General features: G+C 45.3%; 1 protein-coding gene across 19 annotated transcripts in view; it reads left to right on the top strand.

Annotated features, from left to right (window-relative positions):
• Positions 1-20506, top strand: part of LOC119169171 (RING finger protein 141) — a 158201-nt gene that overhangs the window by 104605 nt on the left and 33090 nt on the right. For all 19 annotated transcript variants that reach the window (XM_075886324.1, XM_075886329.1, XM_075886326.1 and 16 more), the window contains one exon: positions 14258-14362. In XM_075886324.1, the coding sequence (XP_075742439.1) occupies positions 14258-14362 (105 nt within the window). The remainder of the gene's footprint in view (positions 1-14257; positions 14363-20506) is intronic.

Consider the following 20506-nt stretch of genomic DNA (forward strand, 5'->3'; position numbering starts at 1 on the left):
ATCCGGGTCAGGGGGCAGAGGCGAACGGGATAGGGCGTCTGCGTCCGAATGTTTCCGGCCGGAGCGATAGAACACGCGAATATTATATTCTTGGAGGCGTAATGCCCATCGGGCGAGGCGACCACTTGGATCCTTCAATGACGACAACCAGCAGAGGGCGTGGTGGTCAGTCACGACGTCAAAAGGGCGCCCGTACACGTAAGGTCGAAATTTTTCTATCGCCCAAATAATGGCGAGGCATTCCTTTTCGGTGACAGAATAGTTGCTTTCGGCTTTGCTAAGAGTTCGGCTTGCGTAGGCAACCACGTACTCTTGGAAGCCGTCTTTCTTCTGTGCAAGAATAGCGCCTAGCCCGACACCACTAGCGTCGGTGTGGATCTCTGTGGGTGCCGATGGGTCGTAGTGTCGCAGAATAGGCGGCGACGTGAGGAGGCGGCGCAGTTCATTGAAAGAGTCGTCACAGGTGGCAGACCAGGCTGAAAGGTCTCTGGAGCCGGCGAGGAGCTTGGTCAAAGGAGCGATGATCGTCGCGAAATTGCGGACGAAGCGCCGGAAGTAAGAGCAAAGGCCTATGAAGCTTCGGAGCTCTTTCATGGTGGTCGGTTTGGGAAACGCTGAAACGGCTGTAAGTTTGGCAGGGTCAGGAAGAATGCCGTCTTTTGAAACCACGTGGCCAAGGATCGTAAGCTTTCGAGCGGCGAAATTGCACTTCTTCAGATTCAGTTGCAGCCCCGCGGCAGAAATACACGCGAGGACTTTCTCGAGGCGGGTTAAATGGGTTTCAAAATCAGTTGAAAAGACGACAATATCATCTAAATAACAAAGGCAAACGTTCCATTTGAGGCCTCGAAGGATAGAGTCCATCATCCGCTCGAAAGTAGCTGGCGCGTTGCAGAGGCCGAAGGGCATCACTGTGAATTCGTAAAGCCCGTCGGGTGTGATGAAAGCAGTTTTTTCACGATCGGCCTCTGCCATGGGTACCTGCCAGTAGCCAGAGCGGAGATCTAAAGAAGAGAAAAATTCGGCTCCCTGTAGGCAGTCCAAGGCATCGTCAATGCGTGGCAGCGGATAGACATCCTTGCGCGTGATTCGGTTGAGACGCCGGTAGTCCACGCAAAACCTGATGGATCCGTCCTTCTTCTTCACCAACACAACTGGAGAGGCCCAGGGACTGCTTGACGGTTCGATTATGCCACGTGTCAGCATGTCGTCAACCTGTTCATTGATGGCACGGCGTTCGGTAGTTGACACACGATATGGACGCTGCCGTAATGGCGTCTCTTGACCGGTATCTATACGGTGTACAACAGATGACGCTCGACCTAAGGAAGGCTGATTGTGGTCAAACGAGGCTCGAAAACGCTGTAGGAGCTTGATCAGCTGTTTCTGCTGCCCAGGCGTGAGGTTACAATCGATGGACTTGCGGAATACATCCATAGGTTCATTAGCGTCAGTTGCGGGTGTAATGGCACAAGTCGGTAGAAATGGCTTGTCTGGATAGATCGGTTCTTCGAAAATACAATTTAAGGTCTCGAGGCTTCCCAGACACTCACCGCGTACTCCTTTGATGATGTGCTTGATTTTGTCGCGTTCGGTTAGAGATTCGTCGACGCGCTTGCAAAGGGACAAGACATCTTCAATGTAACTCGTAAAGGTCTCGTCCCTGCGCTGGACTCGACTACGGAGACGCTGTTCCGCGCGAAGCCGGCGCACGGCGGGACGGCCGAAGACCGCGGAGATGGTGGTCTTGAAGGCGGACCAGTTGGTAATTTCGCCTTGGTGGTTCTTGAACCAGAGGCTGGCCACATCAGCTAGGTAAAAGCGCACGTTTGTGAGCTGGTCGCAGGCGTTCCACTTGGTGGAAGCGCTTACGATTTCGTACTCGACGAGCCAGTCCTCGACGTCTTGTTCATCGTTGCCGCGAAAAATTGGTGGGTCACGTTGCCGAGGCGCGCCAGTACAGTAGACTGTCGTTGGTGAGGCAGCTTGAGAAGGGCCAGGAGCAGTCATGTTGAACGGTGAGGGTAGCGTCCGATTGCGAAGTTCCAGGTTGATGGGAACCCCGGCTCCTCCACCACTTAAAATAGAGGTGTTGTACGTCGAGAAAGGTTCAGACGCAGCTTGACAAAATGAGCTTTAACAGGCAGGTCTGGCTAATGGCGAACGGCGTGCGCGAGCTACTACTGCAGCCACCGATCATCATCGTCTTCTTCGTTGCCAGCAGAGCGTCCGTTACTCAGATTCATTAATTCATTACAATATATATATGGTGTGAAGCACGTGCCTTACTCTCCACCATTCACTGGCTGATGAATGTAAATAACTGGTTACGTTACAAAGCCTCATCTCCTCATTAATTTACACCATTAAATCTACCACGTCGTGTACTCTCAGAGCACAAAATGCATTCGTATTTTCTCATAATTCCCTTTGGGGAGCTGGAGGCAATTTTTTTTGGGCCTGCTAGCAGGCTTCGTGACGCCAGCAGGTAAAAATAAAGTGTTCCACACTTGCTGTCATGGCTACTAGTGGCTAACTGGTTGTGACTAACACTGTCAAGTTTAACTGAACATATCTCCTAAAGTTGACAAGAGAATGTCCGCCACTGCAGCTCAGTTGGTAGAGAGCATTGAATGCGTTATTAAAAAGTCGCAGGTTCGGTCTCTGCCTGCGGAAAGCTATATATATATTTTTTCGACTTTGCTTGAAGATTGCGCCAGTTGGCTATACATGATAGATGTATTCTGCGCAGTAGAGAATATGGACGACAGGCAGAAGGGTGCGCAAGTGCAGACTATAAACTGAAGGTTTATCTTCAATATACTGCATATCTAGGACTGAAACAGGAAATAAAAAGATGGTTCTTAAGAAGCAACCAGTTCGTGCCCCCGATGCACGAGGCAGATGAATAGATTCATCTCCTGGCGAATGGCCTTAAGAGCCATTCGCCAGGAGCTGCAGTTTGCTATCTAGGAGAGTAGTGGACGGTTCTCCAATGCAGTTGTCAGGTTCCTGTGCCATTTTCTAGGCCTCGATGATTTTACCGATACTGTCACGAGGTCGTGACGTGGACCAAGGCAGTTGACTTGATGATCAGATGAAACTCTTTATTCGGGCCGAACTTGCGGCCAACAAACGAAAAGTAAGATTAAAGCGATGGATTCTGGCACGATAGCGGCGAACGGAGCGTCGACTGTAGATTAACTGACAAGCGGCGAAGCATGTCGGCATTTATACATTTGCCATCGAAGGTTTTAGTGCCATCGCTAGCGGCTACGTAGGGTCCAGAATAATCTGAAAAGTTCATGAGATAAGTGTAATCTTAACAAAACAATCTACCGCAGCCTCTAAGCTTCTCTAACACCGCAGGCGCAGATTGGTTGAACATAGTGTAACGGGGTTATTCGAAACATGAAGAAAGGAACGTGGCAATACAACCCATTTGTACGCTTATGCATTACCACTGTGCCTTCGACCTTAGCATGCCACAGTCATGTCATGTGTCATTCATGTCATTCTTATAATTCCTTCATTGTCACTTTGATACCAATGTAGGCCCGTGTGCTCAGATTTGGGTGCATGTTAAAGAGCCCCAGGTGGTCGAAATTTCCGGAGCCCTCCACTACGGCGTCTCTCATAATCATATGGTGGTTTTGGGACGTTAAACCCCACATGTCATCATCATCATCACTTTGATACCAATCCAATGAGTGCCTTGTTCGTGCGCTCACTTTAGCAGCTGCAGGTAGTAAACTACCAGTCAGAGTGAAACACAGTGAATGACAAGCTCTCGTTCAAATATGCTGCTATGCACACATGGCAGCCTCAGCACACACCCTCTGATGATTGGTGGACTACTTCAGATGTTTAGTTTTTTTTTACCACACCACATGTGTGTGTGGGGGTGTGCATGTGTGTGTGTACACACACGTGCACGCACATATTAACACGCACACAAACGCAGAGTAAAATACTACTTGGACAGATGTCGCCTAAGCAAAGGACAGAGTAGTACGAATTATTTAAAATCTTCTGCTAAGCACTATGGACGCAATGCTAATGCATTGATTGCGGTTTAGTGAAATTGGTGCAAAGCACATTCCAGTTCTACATAAATATTTTGTGCCGCCATCCGGTGCTTTTGACATCATATTGATCAGAAATTGTCTGAAAGACTGGGCACAGACTATGTCACCTGCACATCAATATGTGCATGTCATGGTCTCTAAATGGTAAGCAAAACAGAAAGTCTTGGGATAACGAAAAATTCTTTATGCAACAAAAAAATAAACTATATACACAATAAGGGGTAAAAAACCGAACAATTTAAACAAAGGTCCCGGGCACATACCATGTCTCCAAAACTAAAAGAAGGTATTTACACTTTTCATCACTGCTCAATGGCTTTGACCTGGTAGCTTCGGTGCTGGGTCCAAGTCTCGTCGTGTCCATGAAAAACAAAACTTCATCAAAACATGGCCATCCGGTGCATCGTCGGGTTCCCGTAACGTCCAGTAACCGTTGCGTAAGGTACCCACCGCGTCTGTCTCGCTCATCCTCAGGTGCGTAGCTCATGGAGCAAAGCCACCAGAACATTGGTGCTGTCCCTGGAGCAAGGTCTCGCTGGGCCAAGTGGGTCGCCCTCCTGGTTACGCCTCACAGGTCATAGTGCATTGCTTCTGTGTTATAATCCACTCTCCTTTTCTTCTTCTCTCTGCCAGCTATGTTGCCTCTCGTGCACCTTCTTCAATTTCTTTCTCTTTATGTTCTTTTTTTCTTTAATTTTGCTTCATTGAACTGTTTTCTCCTTTATTCTATATGTCTTTGTTACCTTTTCTCATTTCTTCTCTCTTTTCTGACAATTCTACATACTCATGATAATGAGATGCCCTCCTGTCAAGAGTTTTTTTTTTCTAAATACTGCTTTTGATGCCCAAGGGCTTTTCGTTGTCCATTGGTATCATATGGCTGTTCTCGTGAAGTACCTCACCAGAACACTCAGCACTTCACTTATCCACCGCTATCCCAGATCACTTCATCACATGTCACTTATTTCAATACAATGTTCCATCATATGTGTCATTCCACTGTTCGTGGTTCATATAATAACACCATTCCTCAAGTACAATAACAAAAAAAGCATGCACTACAATAGTAGTGCAATGTCGTTATGAGGTCCTACTAAAAAAATTAGCACCCACGTTTTCTCTTCCCTTGACATACTGGACATGAAAACTATTACTGTTGCGCAAGACTCCATCGCATCACTTGAGCATTAGCTAGGTTTGCCTTTCTTAAATACTCAAGTGGCTGATAATCTGTTTCAACAGTGAAGTAGTGCCTTTCTCATTTAATCAAGCACTTGCATGCGTAAAACACGGGGTAAAGTGTATTCAGGGTGTTTACCAACTTGGAAAACCTGGAAAAGTCAGGGAATTTAGGCTTTTCTGGGAAAGTCATGAAAATGTTGGCGAATTTCTGAAAAACAGGACTGATAGTTGGGCTTGTTGGTGATACATTAGGGGCAGTAACAGCGCACAAACTCACGGGACAAAGAGAAAAGACAGAAACAAGCGCTGACTCTCAACTGAATAATTTATTGAAATATACAAATTATCTGAACACATAAGATAAAAACACACAGAACATGCGCAGAGGGGCCAGCGAAGGATCATGTCGACCTCATTAATAATTTTGTGCTACGGGTAACTGCGCAGGCGGGACTTATTCCATTCAAACAAACATGCTACTGATTAGGATTTTTTCTTTTCATATTGATGTCGAACTAATGCAGAACTGCCCTTCTTTTTTGATGTAGAATGCTTCCACTAGTTCTCTTGTGATCTGATCGCCATGTTTGAAGAGCACTGTCGTCTCATTGAACAAGGTACTCGGCTGCTGACCCGCAGGTGGCGGGTTCGAATCCCGGCTGCGGCGGCTGCATATCCGATGGAGGCGGAAATGTTGTAGGCCGTGTGCTCAGATTTGGGTGCACGTTAAAGAACCCCAGGTGGTCAAAATTTTCGGAGCCCTCCACTACCGCGTCTCTCATAATCATATGGTGGTTTTGGGACGTTAAACCCCTCAAATCAATCAATCAAATCATTGAACAAGGGCCTGCATCTACACGTGTGGCAGTGCGAAGGCAAATTCGCGTACATGCTGGTCTTAAAGGTTTCGGAGTGTTCTTTTAATTGTACATAGAGACAACTCCCTGTTTGCCCAATATAAATCCTTCCGCACGTTACGGAAATTCTGTATACTACCTCTAGTACACAGAGAAGTGAGACGTCTCTGTGTTTCACACCGCATTTACTTTGGCTAGACCTCTTTTTATCATGCTTTTTGTTCACCATAGAGCACAATTTTCCTAATTTGGTTTTTGCTGAGAAGAGAACCTGTACATCGTGACCGTCGTTTACAAGTCTGGAAGAATACACTCTGACGCAGACTGCTTGTCTCAGGCCCAGTCGGATCACCGCCACCCGACGGCCTGAATGAGGAGAGCTTCTTAGGAACAATAACTGGCGACGACTTTGCTGAGCAACAGCGAGCTGACCCAGAACTTGTGGAATACTTCGTTGGTAACAGGACGACCATTCCGAATGTTTTTAAGTGAGAACTGGAGTCATTCTTTTTGCAAAACGAAGTTCTCTTGAAGAAGAACATCTCTCCCCTTTCAGCCGACCACCTCCTTGTGGTTCCTTCAGCAGCGAGACCAGAAGACCAGAAGTACTTGTGGCCCTTCACGATGACCCAGCGGCAGGACACCGTAGTGTTTCCCGCATGCTCGCGAGGATACAAGAAAGGTACTATTGGCCACAACTTACCGCCGATGTCGCTCGTTACGTGAGGACGTGCTGAGACTGTCAGCGACACAAGACATCGCCGACAAGGCCAGCAGGCTTTCTTCAGCCGACTGAACCACCTCGCCGACCATTCCAACAAATTGTGATGGATCTACTGGGGCCGTTTCCGACGTCGAGTTGGGGAAACAAATGGATCGTTGTTGCTACCGACTACCTTACCCGCTACGCCGAAACAAAAGCCCTGCCCAAAGGTAGTGCATTCGAGGTAGCCAAATTCTTCGTAGAAAACAGCGTCCTGTGTCACAGCACTCCAGAGGTCCTCACTCCAGAGTTGACACTCCAGTGTCGTACCGACAGAGGTACGACATTTACTACTGAGCTAACCTAAGCGATTTTGGCATACAACCAGACAAGCCACCGCCGTGTGACAGTGTACCACCCACAGACCAATGGCCTCACCGAGCGCCTGAACAAGACCATTGCCAACATGCTGGCCATGAACGTCAGTGTTGAACACAAAACCTGGGATGCCATCTTTCTGTATATGACCTTCGCATACAACACTGCCGTACAAGAAATGATGCAGATGACGCCGTACAAGTTGGTCTACGGAAGGATCCTGGCAACGGCGCTCGATGCCATGTTAGCCAACGTCACCGACATAGAAAACCTCGATGTGAGCGAGTACCTTCAGCATGCCGAAGAAGCCCGACAACTCGCCCGCGTCTGCATCAAGAACCAACAGACAACCAATTGCCGCCGTTACAATCTCTGACGACCCTTTGTGGAATACCAGCCCGGTGAACGTGTTTGAGTATAGATGCTGATACGCCGACATGGACTCAGTAAAAAACTTCTGTGATGGTATTTTGGACCATACAGGGTAATTCGATGTCTCAGCCCACTCGATTACAAGGTTGTCCTCGACGGCAGCACGAACTCTCCATGACGTCGATTGCGACCTGAAGTTGTCCATGTCATACGCTTCAAGCCGTTTTATGTGCGCTAACGAACTGAAACAGTGTATTTTGTTGTTATTATTACTGTATCGTAGTTTATTGCTTGTTCTTCTTTGCAATACACTTTGTACTTTCATCTTCTGTTAAACCGTCGGGATGATGCTTTTTTCAGAGGGGGGCAATGCCACGTTCCTTTCCTCAAGTTTTGTTATCGTCCCGTTCCACTACGTTCAGTGCAAACCGTGCCTGCGGTGTTAGAGAAGCCCTGGGGCTGTAGTAGATTGTTTTGTTAAGATTACGTCCACTTCGTGAATCTTTCAGATCATTCTGGAACCTACGGCGCCGCTAGTGATAACCCTAGAGTGTTTGATGGCAAGTGTGTAACTGCCAACACGCTCCACCCTTGTCCGTTGATCGATGGCCGATGCTCTGCTCACCGCTATCAGTGCCAGTGTCTTGCTGTAATCTCATTTTCCTTTTACGTGTCCACAAGTTAGGCCCGAATAAACAGTTTATTATCCGGCCTGCAGTCTGCTCCCCTCGTCCACGTCACGACCCCGTTACAAACTGTACATACTGTCACGACCCCGTGACAGTACCCACAGTTTGTATCTGGATTCCTTGTTCAGGCATGATGCAAGCTTCTTTTAAATGCAGAGCATTTTATAGTCACACCTACTTACAAATCTGGCGTCGGCGGTGGTGTCTACATCCCTAATGCGCATTCTCGCGTCTCGTGCCAACTGTTGCTCCCCCCACTTTCTCGCCTCGCAAGGCTGCTGCAGGCAGTGTCGACCAGTAACAACTAACTGCTTGCGCTGCACAACTGTTAATTGACCACCCCGTATATGTAGGCACTGGATAGGGCGTTCGGAATTCAGTCAAGGGCGTCTTTACTTGGTTTTCACTCGTGCCAACTGTCGCTCTCCCCACTCTCTCGCCTCGCAAGGCTGCTGCAGGCAGTGTCGACTAGTAAAAACTAACTGCTTGCGCTGCACAACTGTTCATTGACCACCCCGTATATGTAGGCACTGGATCGGGCGTTCGGAATTAAGTCAAGGGCGTCTTTACTTGGTTTTCACTTGACTTGATGCTTTGCTCGACTGTAGTTGATGCGATAGAAGCAACAGTACCTTTAACCAGTAGTGGGACATAATCTAACAGTGTGCCAGCACTTGTTGAAGGCAATGCTTCTTCGTTCAATAAATACGAATAAAGACGAAATGACAATTAGGCATTCCCCAACCTTACCCAATCACTCAACATCCACGCGATACCCCCACCACTCCGTGACACATTTACTCGAGTCCCCCCTGTGAGAAAATGCGAGTTTTTTAGGTTCAGAACACAAGAGTTTTATAAGTCTATTTGGTGGTCTGTAAATTCCACATGTTCAGCGAGGGCAGTCGAGGCAACATGTCGTTTTGTTGCGTCATATTTGTGTTTAACTCTTTTCTTGAAATCACCAGTTTCACGGATGTACTTGTTGTCACAATTGTGGCAGCCTATGGGATAAACACAACCAAGAAAATTTCTGCTCGGCAACTTGTCCTTCACATTGGCTAAAGCATTCCTTAGCTTCCATGTCGGCACATCCACTATTTTGATGTCTGTTGCTTCTACATATCACACGGCACAGCTGACTTTCGAACCACAACTTTACTCGCATGTGTAAATTTATGCACGTTTGTCTATGCCACAATTTCAGCTCGTCTTGAAGGCCGTCTGGTTTGTCTAGGCTAAAAGTGCCCTCAGCAGAAGCTTGCTGCGCTACTCATGCCTTTTATTATTATTATTATTATTTTATTATTGGTGATGCAACCGCGAACGTCCTCAGCTGGACGTTCGCTGCCACATCAGATGGCCTTGATGTGGCAGCTCTGGTGCTGAGTCAAATGCTCATCGTGTCAGTGAAGAACAAAACTTCACTGGAGCATGATTGTTTAATGCATTGTCGGGTTCCTGTAGTGTCCTGTAACAGTTGCATCACATTCCCGCTGCGGCTGTCATGCTTGTGCTCAGGTGGGCGGCCTGCGGTGCAATGCCGCAACACATCTGTGCCGCCCCAGGAGCAAGGTCTTGCTGGGCCGAGCTGGTCGCCCTCTTGGTCGCGCCCTGCAGGTCGCAGTGTGCTGCTGCAAAAATAGGGGCACTTTACCACGAGCTCCGCTGACGAACTTGCAGTGAATGCCTTGCTGCGACCACCACACATAGACCCTTCCTGCGGTACTAATCCGCTCTCCTTCTTGTCTTCTCTTTGCAGGCCACGTTGAGCGCTTGCTCCAACCTCTTTGTTTTTTCAACTCTGCTACAATGTACGATCTTATTGTTTTTTTCTATATATTTTCATTGATATCCATCTATTCTATTTCCTTTTTCTCATCTTCTCCCTCTTTCCTGACAATTTCACATACTCATGATAGAGGCCGGATTTTTAGGCACCAAAAAAGTGTGTTTAGGCGCCAAAGACAGGCAGGTAAAACACTGTTTTAGGCCCTGAAAATCATAATTATAAGCACAATAAATTTCTACAAAAATTGAAATATCGCAAAACAACGATGTTGGTGACTTGTATTTATGGCAAGAAGCATTAAAAAAAATTATATTGTTTAATAAGATAGCAAAAATGTACCAACGATTCAATAAAGACATGCATTTCCCGTGCGATTCACAGTATGTGGTCTTTCATTTTGTTGTCTAGCATTGTGCGCCAATTGTCTACCATTCAATTAACGCGCTCCTGGGTCTTTTTCATTTCATTGTGGCTGGGAAGGGCAGCGCAGGAGCAAATAACCAGACCACTGATACCTCAGAAGAGAGCGATGCTAGATATAATCGCGTAGGACCAATTTTTCCCCTATCGGTGAACACCTTAAAGGGACCTCCACTCGGTTTGGGCATTTTGAGCTGACAAGCGTGATGGTGCACTGGGCACTCCGGATCATTTCTGTTAAGATTTTCAAAATTACACGTCGCGGAAAATTGTTTAATTTCGAATGAATGCCACTTGCCCTTCTCGCGGGCGTGCTCCCCTAGATCTAAGAAGTGATGTACAAATGGTCTTGTTTTTATGGCACTCTTTTACGTTGACATTGGTGGGCTGACGTCGCATACCGTACGCTCTTCATCAGAACCTAATCAATTGATAGCTATGTCTAGAAAAACAGACCAAAACTGTCCCCTCTCCTGATTATATCCTACATTTTAAACGGTACCTCATTAAGAGTGTTAAATGAGACATTACTCTACTCGGCATGTAGAATTTGGTTCTTCTGTTGAGTAGCATAAATATGGAGTACTTTGGTTTGGGCTAGCTGTTTCATATCATTTTGAAAGGGAAGTGCAAAGACAAAGGGAAAAGAAAAAGACAGCACTCTTTGTGTTTCTTTCCCCTGCGTCTTTGCACTGCCCTTTCAAAATCAGCATAATGAATGAAAGTTGAGAAAAATAATAAAATACACAAATGCAATCTTAGCTTATTATTTTTATTTTTGCTTTGTATAGCCTCGAGATGCTATTCACTAATGGGCCCTAGTTTCCCTTTCACCTCACTAGACCAGTCGCTATAAGTGCTCCGCTGCTGACCCGAATGCCGCGCGTTCGATTGTAGCCCCAGTGGTCACATCTAGATGGATGCGAAAAAGTAGATGCCCATGTACTGCGCAATGTCAGTGCACGTTAAAGAACACCAGATGGTTAAAATTTGCGAAGATTTCTACTAGGGCATCCCTCATATTCACATCGTGCTTTTTTTTCGTGTAAAACCACATATACTACTGATGCTACTACTACTACTACTACTACTACTACTACTACTACTACTACTACTACTACTACTACTACTACTACTACTATTACTACTACTACTACCACTACTACCCATTTTGCTTGCGTTCGTCTTGTCGTCGTTCCTAGATCGTGCCTTCGGCAACCTTGACAAGGCTTAGCTTGTGTTTGGTGCGTCGTCTCTGACCACGATGTGAGCAGAGCGACATAGTGTATGATGGTCACAATGCATGATTCTTGCCAGCTTCTCCTAAAGTACACGCACTGACTGATCCATCCCTCACAAACTGGACATACGTACACAACAGAGGACGCCGAAACGACACATCGGTGGCGTACGCGCACGAGTAGGCTGGGGCACGTCATGCGAGTGTGACCTTGCTTACGCATGTTGTACTTGGTGCGTATGCTTCATGTGATTCTTCAGCCCTGATACCGAAGAAAAAAAAAAAAGGGAAGGAATAAGGCTCAAGATGGCTACATGAGACGAGAGGCAGGGGATTCAAGCTTGCTTCTTCCCATCATGCTTTGGTGGCTCATAGCCAACCAATTTGAAAAATCACCTTGGTAGAACTATTTTCGTTGGGCACGCAAGAACTTCTAGTGTCTAACTAGAATTTATTATGTCACCTAGAGAGAGACGCTTAGAAAGTAAATCACAAACAAAACAAAAGTCGCGTGCACATCACAATTTTTACCTGCAGGCGTTGCAGCACATGGGTTACAATGAAAACACGCCTTCATTGACACAACACACTTTGTTCTCTTTATAAGCCATTTCATTTTGTCATGAAACTAACAAAAAACAAATTATTAGGAGAATTCTATCTGCTACGACATTCTAAAATCCTAATGACCATTGTGTGAAAAGGGCTGTTTAGGTACATTCATTTTTGAATGTGAGTTAAGTATGAAATTTTTGACATAGGAGCTTTAACCGCGGTTTAGTTCGACGCAATTCTAGTAATTTCCAACCTAGTTAATTTTTTTTTATTGTTACAGCTGGCATTTTTGAGTAAAGGCTTAGGACAAACCTTGAAGCGCTGTTCTGTATTTTTCCATGCGTGTCACTTAAAGACATATTACAAGGGATCTTATATGGAACAAGCATATTCAAGCATATGGTGAATGTAAGCTAAATACTTCGTTTATTATAGACATGCCGGCACCTGTATCGGGCTTCGCTGATGAAGTATAATGATTTGGTGACCTTCGCCACCACCGAATCAACAAGAGCATTCCATGAGTGGTCCTCCATGGTTTTTCATTCATTCTCCAGCTACCCGCGGCTGCCCAGAAAAGCCTGCTCTTCCTTTCCCACCGTAACACCCAGGTTTTCAGGGGGGTTCTTCAGTTCCTCCGGGGCACGGGACAGCTATTTGTAGAAGGTGGTCGCCACGTTCTCGGCCATAGACGTCAATTTTTATTTTCTTACCCCATATTTAATTCTCTGTCTTCCTTCCCCTGCAGATGCTGAGACATTCTTCCACTTAGGGCTGCAGAAATAGCATCTTTTGTACTCCTCATGCTCCTCTTCCAATCACTCGCAGCATGTCAGCTTTGTCTTTGTTGAATGTATAGTGGTTGAAAATATCAATGCTGCCTTTTTTACATGAATAATTGTTTCACACCACGCTCGAAAACGAAATTTGGGCTTGAATAGCGCTCATATACGTGCTCAATCAGAAAATAGGCATTTATAAGCACTTATAGGCATTTAGGCACAAACACCTAAAATAGGCATTTATAGGTGCTATAACATATATATGTTATAGCACCTATATTATAGGTGCTATAACATATAGGTGCTATAAAAACACCATAAAAACCCTTCTTAATCTCTAATTCATTCTCATATATCAAAGTGGCATGATAGGAATGCAAGGAACAAAATAGGCATTTGCTTCTAATCCGGTCTCTACTCATGACAGTGTACCAGTCTGTGTGCAGAAAAGATTGTGGCCAAGCACCATCAAGAGGAGAAGTAACTATTGCATAGGAAGTGCCAATAATTTCAGCTAAAGATGCATGACGACTCATAAAAAGTGAAATCCTTTGCTGGCTCAAGAGAATGTTATGCCAGAGGTTTATGCCAGCTGGGACACAGTGACTCAATTCAGGACCACTACAGTCGTAAGTGCACAAGTACAGCAAACGGCTACTGCATTACTAAAAATGTGCTAATTCAGCAGAAGTTCTCATTTAAATATGGAATATTGCGAATAAAAGGGTTCATATTTTATTGTGCAATGATACCTTCAATGATGCAAAAGATACGGGGATCGATACACTGCACCTCCACCACAAGTCTTATGACGATTTATTGGAGAAGCAGTAGAGACTTGGCAGTCAGAGTGGCTTCGGTTCGATAGGAATGATGATCTCGGTCACAGCAGCAAATGCCCGAGCGTGTCTTCTTTCTGCTATTCGCTACAATTGCAACAGTTGATGTCTTCTATGGCTCCTGGTAACAAATTCCAACATAGTTGTTTTGGTTGAGCGAGCTCCCGTTTGAACAAAGTTCTTTTCGGGGTCCTTTGAACTTTTTTCAAGTAAAGTTTCATGTTGATTTGTCAAAGGAAGGAAAAAAAGAATGAAGCAGGCTTGGGTGATTTCTTTTTACAGATAAAGTGGCTGTTTTGGAGGTTGGGGCTAACAATCGTGAAGTCCTGTCAAGCAAGCGTTCTTCCCTCTGATTTTCAGCGTCCTTGGTACTGAGCTGGAGGAGTGCTGCATCTGCATGGAGCACAAGCCAGAGGTGACACTGCCCTGCACACACAGCTACTGCCTGCGCTGCATCGAGCAGTGGTGAGTCTGTGCAAATCACTGCTAGCTGCATAACTGAGTAGCCCTTGCTTATTTGGGGTGTGTACGTATAGCCATAGTTAAAAGCATCCTTGCATCATCAGTGAAAACTTCAAGAGCTGTTGAGCTTCATTGTAAATGCGTAAGCATTTCATCCCCGAAAAGTGTCCCAATAGTAAAGTCTGCTGAAGAGGCTACCTTTAGAAATATCAAATCTGTTGAACCTAAGCCAGTGATGACATTTTTGGTGCAATGGAGTGCGGCACCAAAAGCCTTCTTATAGCTGTGCCAAAGGTCGACTTCATAGCCTATTTGACTAAGTTGTTTTCATAGCTGCCATGCTGAATGTGTAAAGGGATTGTCTGCCAGTCAGAAAAAAATTTTCCTGTTGGTAAAAATGAGAAGATTCTTCATCTCATCGATGGTGATGAGCATGAACAAAGTGTTATATATTGAATTTTCGCTGTAGATGGTGAAAATACTACTGCACGCGGCAGCAATATAGGTCAACTAATCAGTAGAGGGGAAACACCTGCGTAGATGGACTAACATTACTTGAAACAAAACTCTATGATGTGAAATTAGTTTATGTGCATTTGTTGAAACTGGCACATGGTGGCACCGCCTTCACGTTTGTCTGCTTCAAATAAAAATAATTATAATAAGGAAATGGAATTTATTGGCGCAAGTATCGCACCTGAGGCTTACAGACGCTGAAAGTGGGCTGCGACAATAGGCATAAGAATCACAGTGCAAGTCGCAGTCGGCGGGTCGCGGTCGGCTCTTCAGGCTAAGGTGGTGGCTCACTAGGGCATATTCTTCCTCCTTTACATATCTGGGGTTTTACCAAGGCGATTATATTATGGATGGAATTAAAGTCATTTGGTCGGTACTTCCTTGACACGCTGAAATTCTGGTCCAGTATGTATATTGTGAAACGGGCTTGGACTTCCAGGAAACCGAGCCCTGCAGATACCATCTTGGTGGTCCAGTGATGAATATAATTCAGTTAGAGGTTGTAGCACTGTGCGGGCGACCGCCTCAGCTGTGTATCTGATTGTCGTAGTGCACAATACATGCATGCTGACCACACGAGCCGTCGTGTGTGTGTCTGTGCAGTATAGGGTAATAATGCTTGGCCTCATCAGACAGCAGAAAGGAGGTACCCATTTTCCAAGTTTTCATTTAAAAAGAAATGCAACCACAGTCATTGTATGTGAGAATTCAGACAACAACCTAGGATCATCACAGAGTCTTACCGATTCAGGGGCTTGTAACACGAAACTTGGCAAATATTTCTGGAAGGTAGCACCATCTAGCGCCGAACCCAGTCTTACCTGAGCCTTCTCACTGAAAGATCACTTCACGATGAGAAAAGGGTCTATATAGTTCAATACTCACATTTCTTTAGCCCTTTTGGAATGATATTGAGTCCTACTGTGTGAGCCGTACATGCACGCTACTTTTCTTTGTGGTCAACCAAGCACTTTGTCGGTCCTGGAATTTTCATGTTTTTCATCAGCATGGAAGTTTTTTGCCCGTGAAAGGTATAAAAATTTTCTTTGTGCCTTGGTGGCACACCTAATGAATGACAGTAGTTCCCTTTTATGAATCAGGTCACAGTTTTGTACAGAATTGGTTGGTTACAAATAAATATTTTACATCTGTCAAATAACTCTCTTTTCGTGTATTTTGCAAAAAAATGTGTCTGACTAGCCGGAAAATGCAAGGCTGCCAATGACACGGTTTCTGCATCAGCTCACCATACTGCTTTAGATTTGGAAGCTTGTGGTTCATATCTATTGGTAAAAATGAGTCGAAGGGGTCGGGAAACAAAAACGAAGCTGCCCTGTTGTAATTAACTCTGTTTCAATAAGGATTATACATGCCGATTTCAAAATGTTTTGGTGCATTATCCAATCTATAATTAATGACATTCGTTTAAAATCAGTTTTATTGGGCTCGTAAGCGAGTATGCGGCACTATTGGCACTAAAAAGTAACGTTGGTAATTGTCTTGGTGAGAGAACTTATCAACAAGCATTAGCGTTTTCTTTCTCCGAAATGGCAGATTTATAGAAACCTAGGAAAGAAAAAAAAATTCCACACTTTTTGCCTCTGACGTATGTACACTGTGGAAGTACAGCAATAAGTGATCTGCTTGGTTCTGCTTTCAAATACATTTGGGCTCTACCATGTGGTGCCATCGCTACTTTCGCTCACCTTCGCTTGCTAAGCGCAGCGTTCCTAGTTTTTTCTTACAGATTGTGATTTTCATTCTGTTGTGCTTTTCATTTGGTTGTGTTTTACGGTGCGTTTTGGGTCGTTTAGTTCTCGCTATGCCCACTGTGTGCGTCGTCAGACAGTGCCGCGCAACTGATCAAAGTGGAAACAACTTTTGTTGTTTGTGACGACTTTACAACGCCACAATGGAAATGGTTTGATGCTACGAACCTCCATCAACTATGACTCTACAAACATCTGCGTGGCCATGTTTTGTTGACCACAGTGGCTTTTCATTGACTGACGTCAGCTGTACAGTTAAGGAGAACTGAAGCGGGGAATCGAAATTGGGCTTTTGTAGCTAGTAAAGGAACCCAAACGATGAAATGAGTCGGTGTATAGTAGTGAATGGACAGCTAGTATTCTGAATACAACCGTAGTAGAAAATTTTCAGCAGACGTTTGACGACCCCTTTAATGATATATCTGAGATGTAACTTGACAAGTTTCAGGGCTTTAGAGGCATTAGCATAGCCAGGATATGAAACTGCACACTTTTAGAATGGATGACTTTACACTACCCAACTACCATCGAGAGCATCCGCCGTCGACCATCAACTGACAAGAGGTGACGCGCGTCGACATTTATACATGTGTCGTCGAATATTCCAGCATTATTGCTAGCAGTCACATGTTTCTGAGGAATCTGTAATTTTCACGTGCGCGTAATCGCAATGGAAGGTTCTACGATTATCTCAATGGTTCTTAGTCAGTCGGCGTGCTTGCGCAAGGCAGCACTTGCACCTATAAAGGGGCAATAACAAAACTACATGGAGCGTAGCATTGCCCCCGTCTGAAAGAGTCATCATCGCGATGCTTTAACAGGGGATGAAAATACAATAAATACAAGCAATAAAATACAACAAAAAAAAAAACATGTTTGATCCCTCCATCATAGGAATTGGTGAAACACGAAAGTGAAGCGTGTCAGAGAAACGATCCTGAAGGCGCAAGTAAACACAAGGCACAGGAAGAAGTCGACAAGGACAAGCGCAAACTACCAGCTGGCTTTAGTGAAAGAAGATCCATACTTTTATACATCAACACCCTGCGCAGGGGCACAGCATAACAACAAAGAAAATTCAAACAATTATAATTATTATTATTATTATTATTATTATTATTATTTGATTTGCATACACAGGTACTCAATGACACAGAGAAAAACGGGAGAGAGCAAGCTGGCAACTGCCACGAAGAGGGGCATAATGCCTGCTTACTCTTTCAGGAGGAGGGAAGAAACAGAGGAAAAAAAAAATAGAGGGGAGAAAGAGGAAAGAAGATGAGAAAAAAAAAATGACGAAAACTTCGATGAGTATGAGTAAAAATAAACATAAATAAATACTAATAAAAAGAAAAAAAGACCATCTCTAAACGGGCGGCCAGGTCCGTTTGGTTCATGAATGTAAGGAGAGCTCGGTGGGCCTGGTCACGTCAGGAAGCGCTGTCACTCGGAAAGAGGTAGTTGTCTAGGGTCTCGCACTTAAGTCCTCAGCATTTATATTCCTTAATCGGCCAAGACCGCTGCATAGCAAATGTGGGACAGTGCACTACGAGATGCTCAAGTGTTTCGCAGGAGCCACAAGCTGCGCAAAACGGGCGGTCCACACGCCCTTGATGGTGTAATCGTTCATGCACCAGCACAGAGCCCACTCTTAGTTTGTATAACAGCGCTCGGGAACTACGAGGCAAGCCACGGCCACGAACACGGGGAGGGAACGATCTATTCGCCACACGCTGGTCTGGGTGCTGCTTTAGGAGGTGTCGGCATATGAGCAGACGAGCGTTGTCCATCGTACATAGAATTCCCGGACAGTCATAGTCATTATGATTGCATGACGAAGCAAGGCGATCCGCTTTTTCATTGCCCGCAGTACCCACGTGCGAAGGTACCTGCTGTGCAGCTAGGCATATTCACGTGACAGAATATTGTTAATGGATTCCATGATGCTGCTCAGAATAGGGCTGTCGGTCTCCTCGCTGGTGAGTCTGCTAAGGGCACCACGAGCGTCGGTGAGGATGACATTCTTCGATGCTGGTAACCCTTCTTGTACGTACTTAAGGGCGAGATCAATCGCTGCTAGCTTGGCCGTCACTGATGATGAGGGGTGCGGTATTTTAAACAACCGCTTGATATGGGTTGGAGGCCAGAAAAAAGCTGGAGAAGCGCTCAGGCCATTACTGCATACAGAAACGTCCGTAAATACTTTTGCCTAGTCTTCAAAGTTTTCAAATAAATGTGAATGGGCTAATTGCTATAGTTCCGAAACAGGCTGGTCACACGTTTTGCGTATTCTTGGAATTGAAAGATGAGTAGGGAAAGCACATGGCCTGTGCTCTGTCAATGTTGGCAACTCAATAGTTTTGCCGGAATTGCCAGTAATGTAATTGAACAAAGCCGCCATTTCACACATCAGAGAAAGTGGGCTCTGTAACAGCCTGTTAAACAGTGTCTTGCCATGGGGGGCTCAGTTCAAACGCTCAATATGATGCAGCGTTCTCTGGTCAGCTTGCAGCCTTAGCGGCAACTGGTGTGCTTCAGTCATTAGTGGGATGGATTGTGCTTTACGAGGTAAGCCAAACAGTACTTGGAGGGCAACACAATGATCTCGTTCCAGCTGAGACATTAAAGCAGGCGTTACATTTAAGACTGGCAACGCACACATTACACGAGAAAGTACAGCTGATTGCTAAACCTGCAGTGTCATCTTCTGATCAATACCGTCACCCCTAGCAGTCAAGGCGGCTATATACATGAACAGGGACAGCGATTTTCGCCTCACAGTTTTAACAGCAGGGCGCCAAGAAAGGCGATCATCGATGATTACACCCAGGTAGGGAAGTTGGTGTACCCACTGTATCGGTGTGCTTCCGAGGTAAAGCCTGCTAAGGCTTCGACGAGCACGTTGCTTTGGATGATAGGCGATCACAGCTGACTTCGCAGGTGAAACTTGCAGGCCAACTTCCACCAAGTATTCTGAAGTTCCATTCAGAGCTCGCTGCAATATACCACGAAGACGTGGACCATGGTGTGACGGACCACTGACCCAGAGTGCGATGTCATCAGCATAAATCACTGTGCCTATAGGAAAGTCATATTCTTGCAAATATCGGTCTGGAAATCCAGCAAGTACGCCGTTAAAGAGAAGCGGTGACAAGACGCTGTTTTGCGGGACACCACATTTAACAGAAAGAAATTTAACAAGAAAGAAATTGGAATTCAGCATTGTATAGCGTGATGGAGGTACGCAATGTTACACCTACTTTTTAGGGGCAAAGCTCCTTATGGCGTGGCTTCTGCGTCCTCGTTGTGAGTAACCGCCCCTTGTTAATTCTTGAGCCAGCCATAAGGAGGGTACTTGTACTATACGCTAAGAAATGAAAATTGTACGACACTAGAGGACGTTACTTGTAGAAAAGGATTGACGTCACACGAGCGGAAGGAGTGAGACACGATCGCGTGTTCTTAGGCGACGCCGTACACCAGAGGGCGCTGAATAGTACAACAAAAAGGGGTTCGGTTCGGACTGTCACGGTGGATGGACGTGTTTTTTGACCACTCCCGATCGACTGCGCAGATAAGTGGTTTTGCATGTTTTGAGCTTGTCTTTATAAGGCAGCAGTTAAAATTCCTGTAGCACTTATTTTATTGTACGGCTTTTTCGGGGGTCAGTTACCAGGTATTTATTCGTTTGTGCATGTGTGTGTTTGATTTTTTGTTCTTCTGTTGTTTTTTTCTTTTGCCACCCCGTGGGAAAGGTGCACGTACATTGAACACGCAAATTTTTGTAGTAGAGCTTAGACTTTCTCTTTTTCGTTGGGCAGGGCCCGAATTTTCTAATTATCGAGTGAGACAAGTCGTAGGG

Source organism: Rhipicephalus microplus, chromosome 2 (genome assembly GCF_043290135.1).
Source record: "Rhipicephalus microplus isolate Deutch F79 chromosome 2, USDA_Rmic, whole genome shotgun sequence".
Taxonomy (NCBI): Eukaryota; Metazoa; Arthropoda; class Arachnida; order Ixodida; family Ixodidae; genus Rhipicephalus; species Rhipicephalus microplus.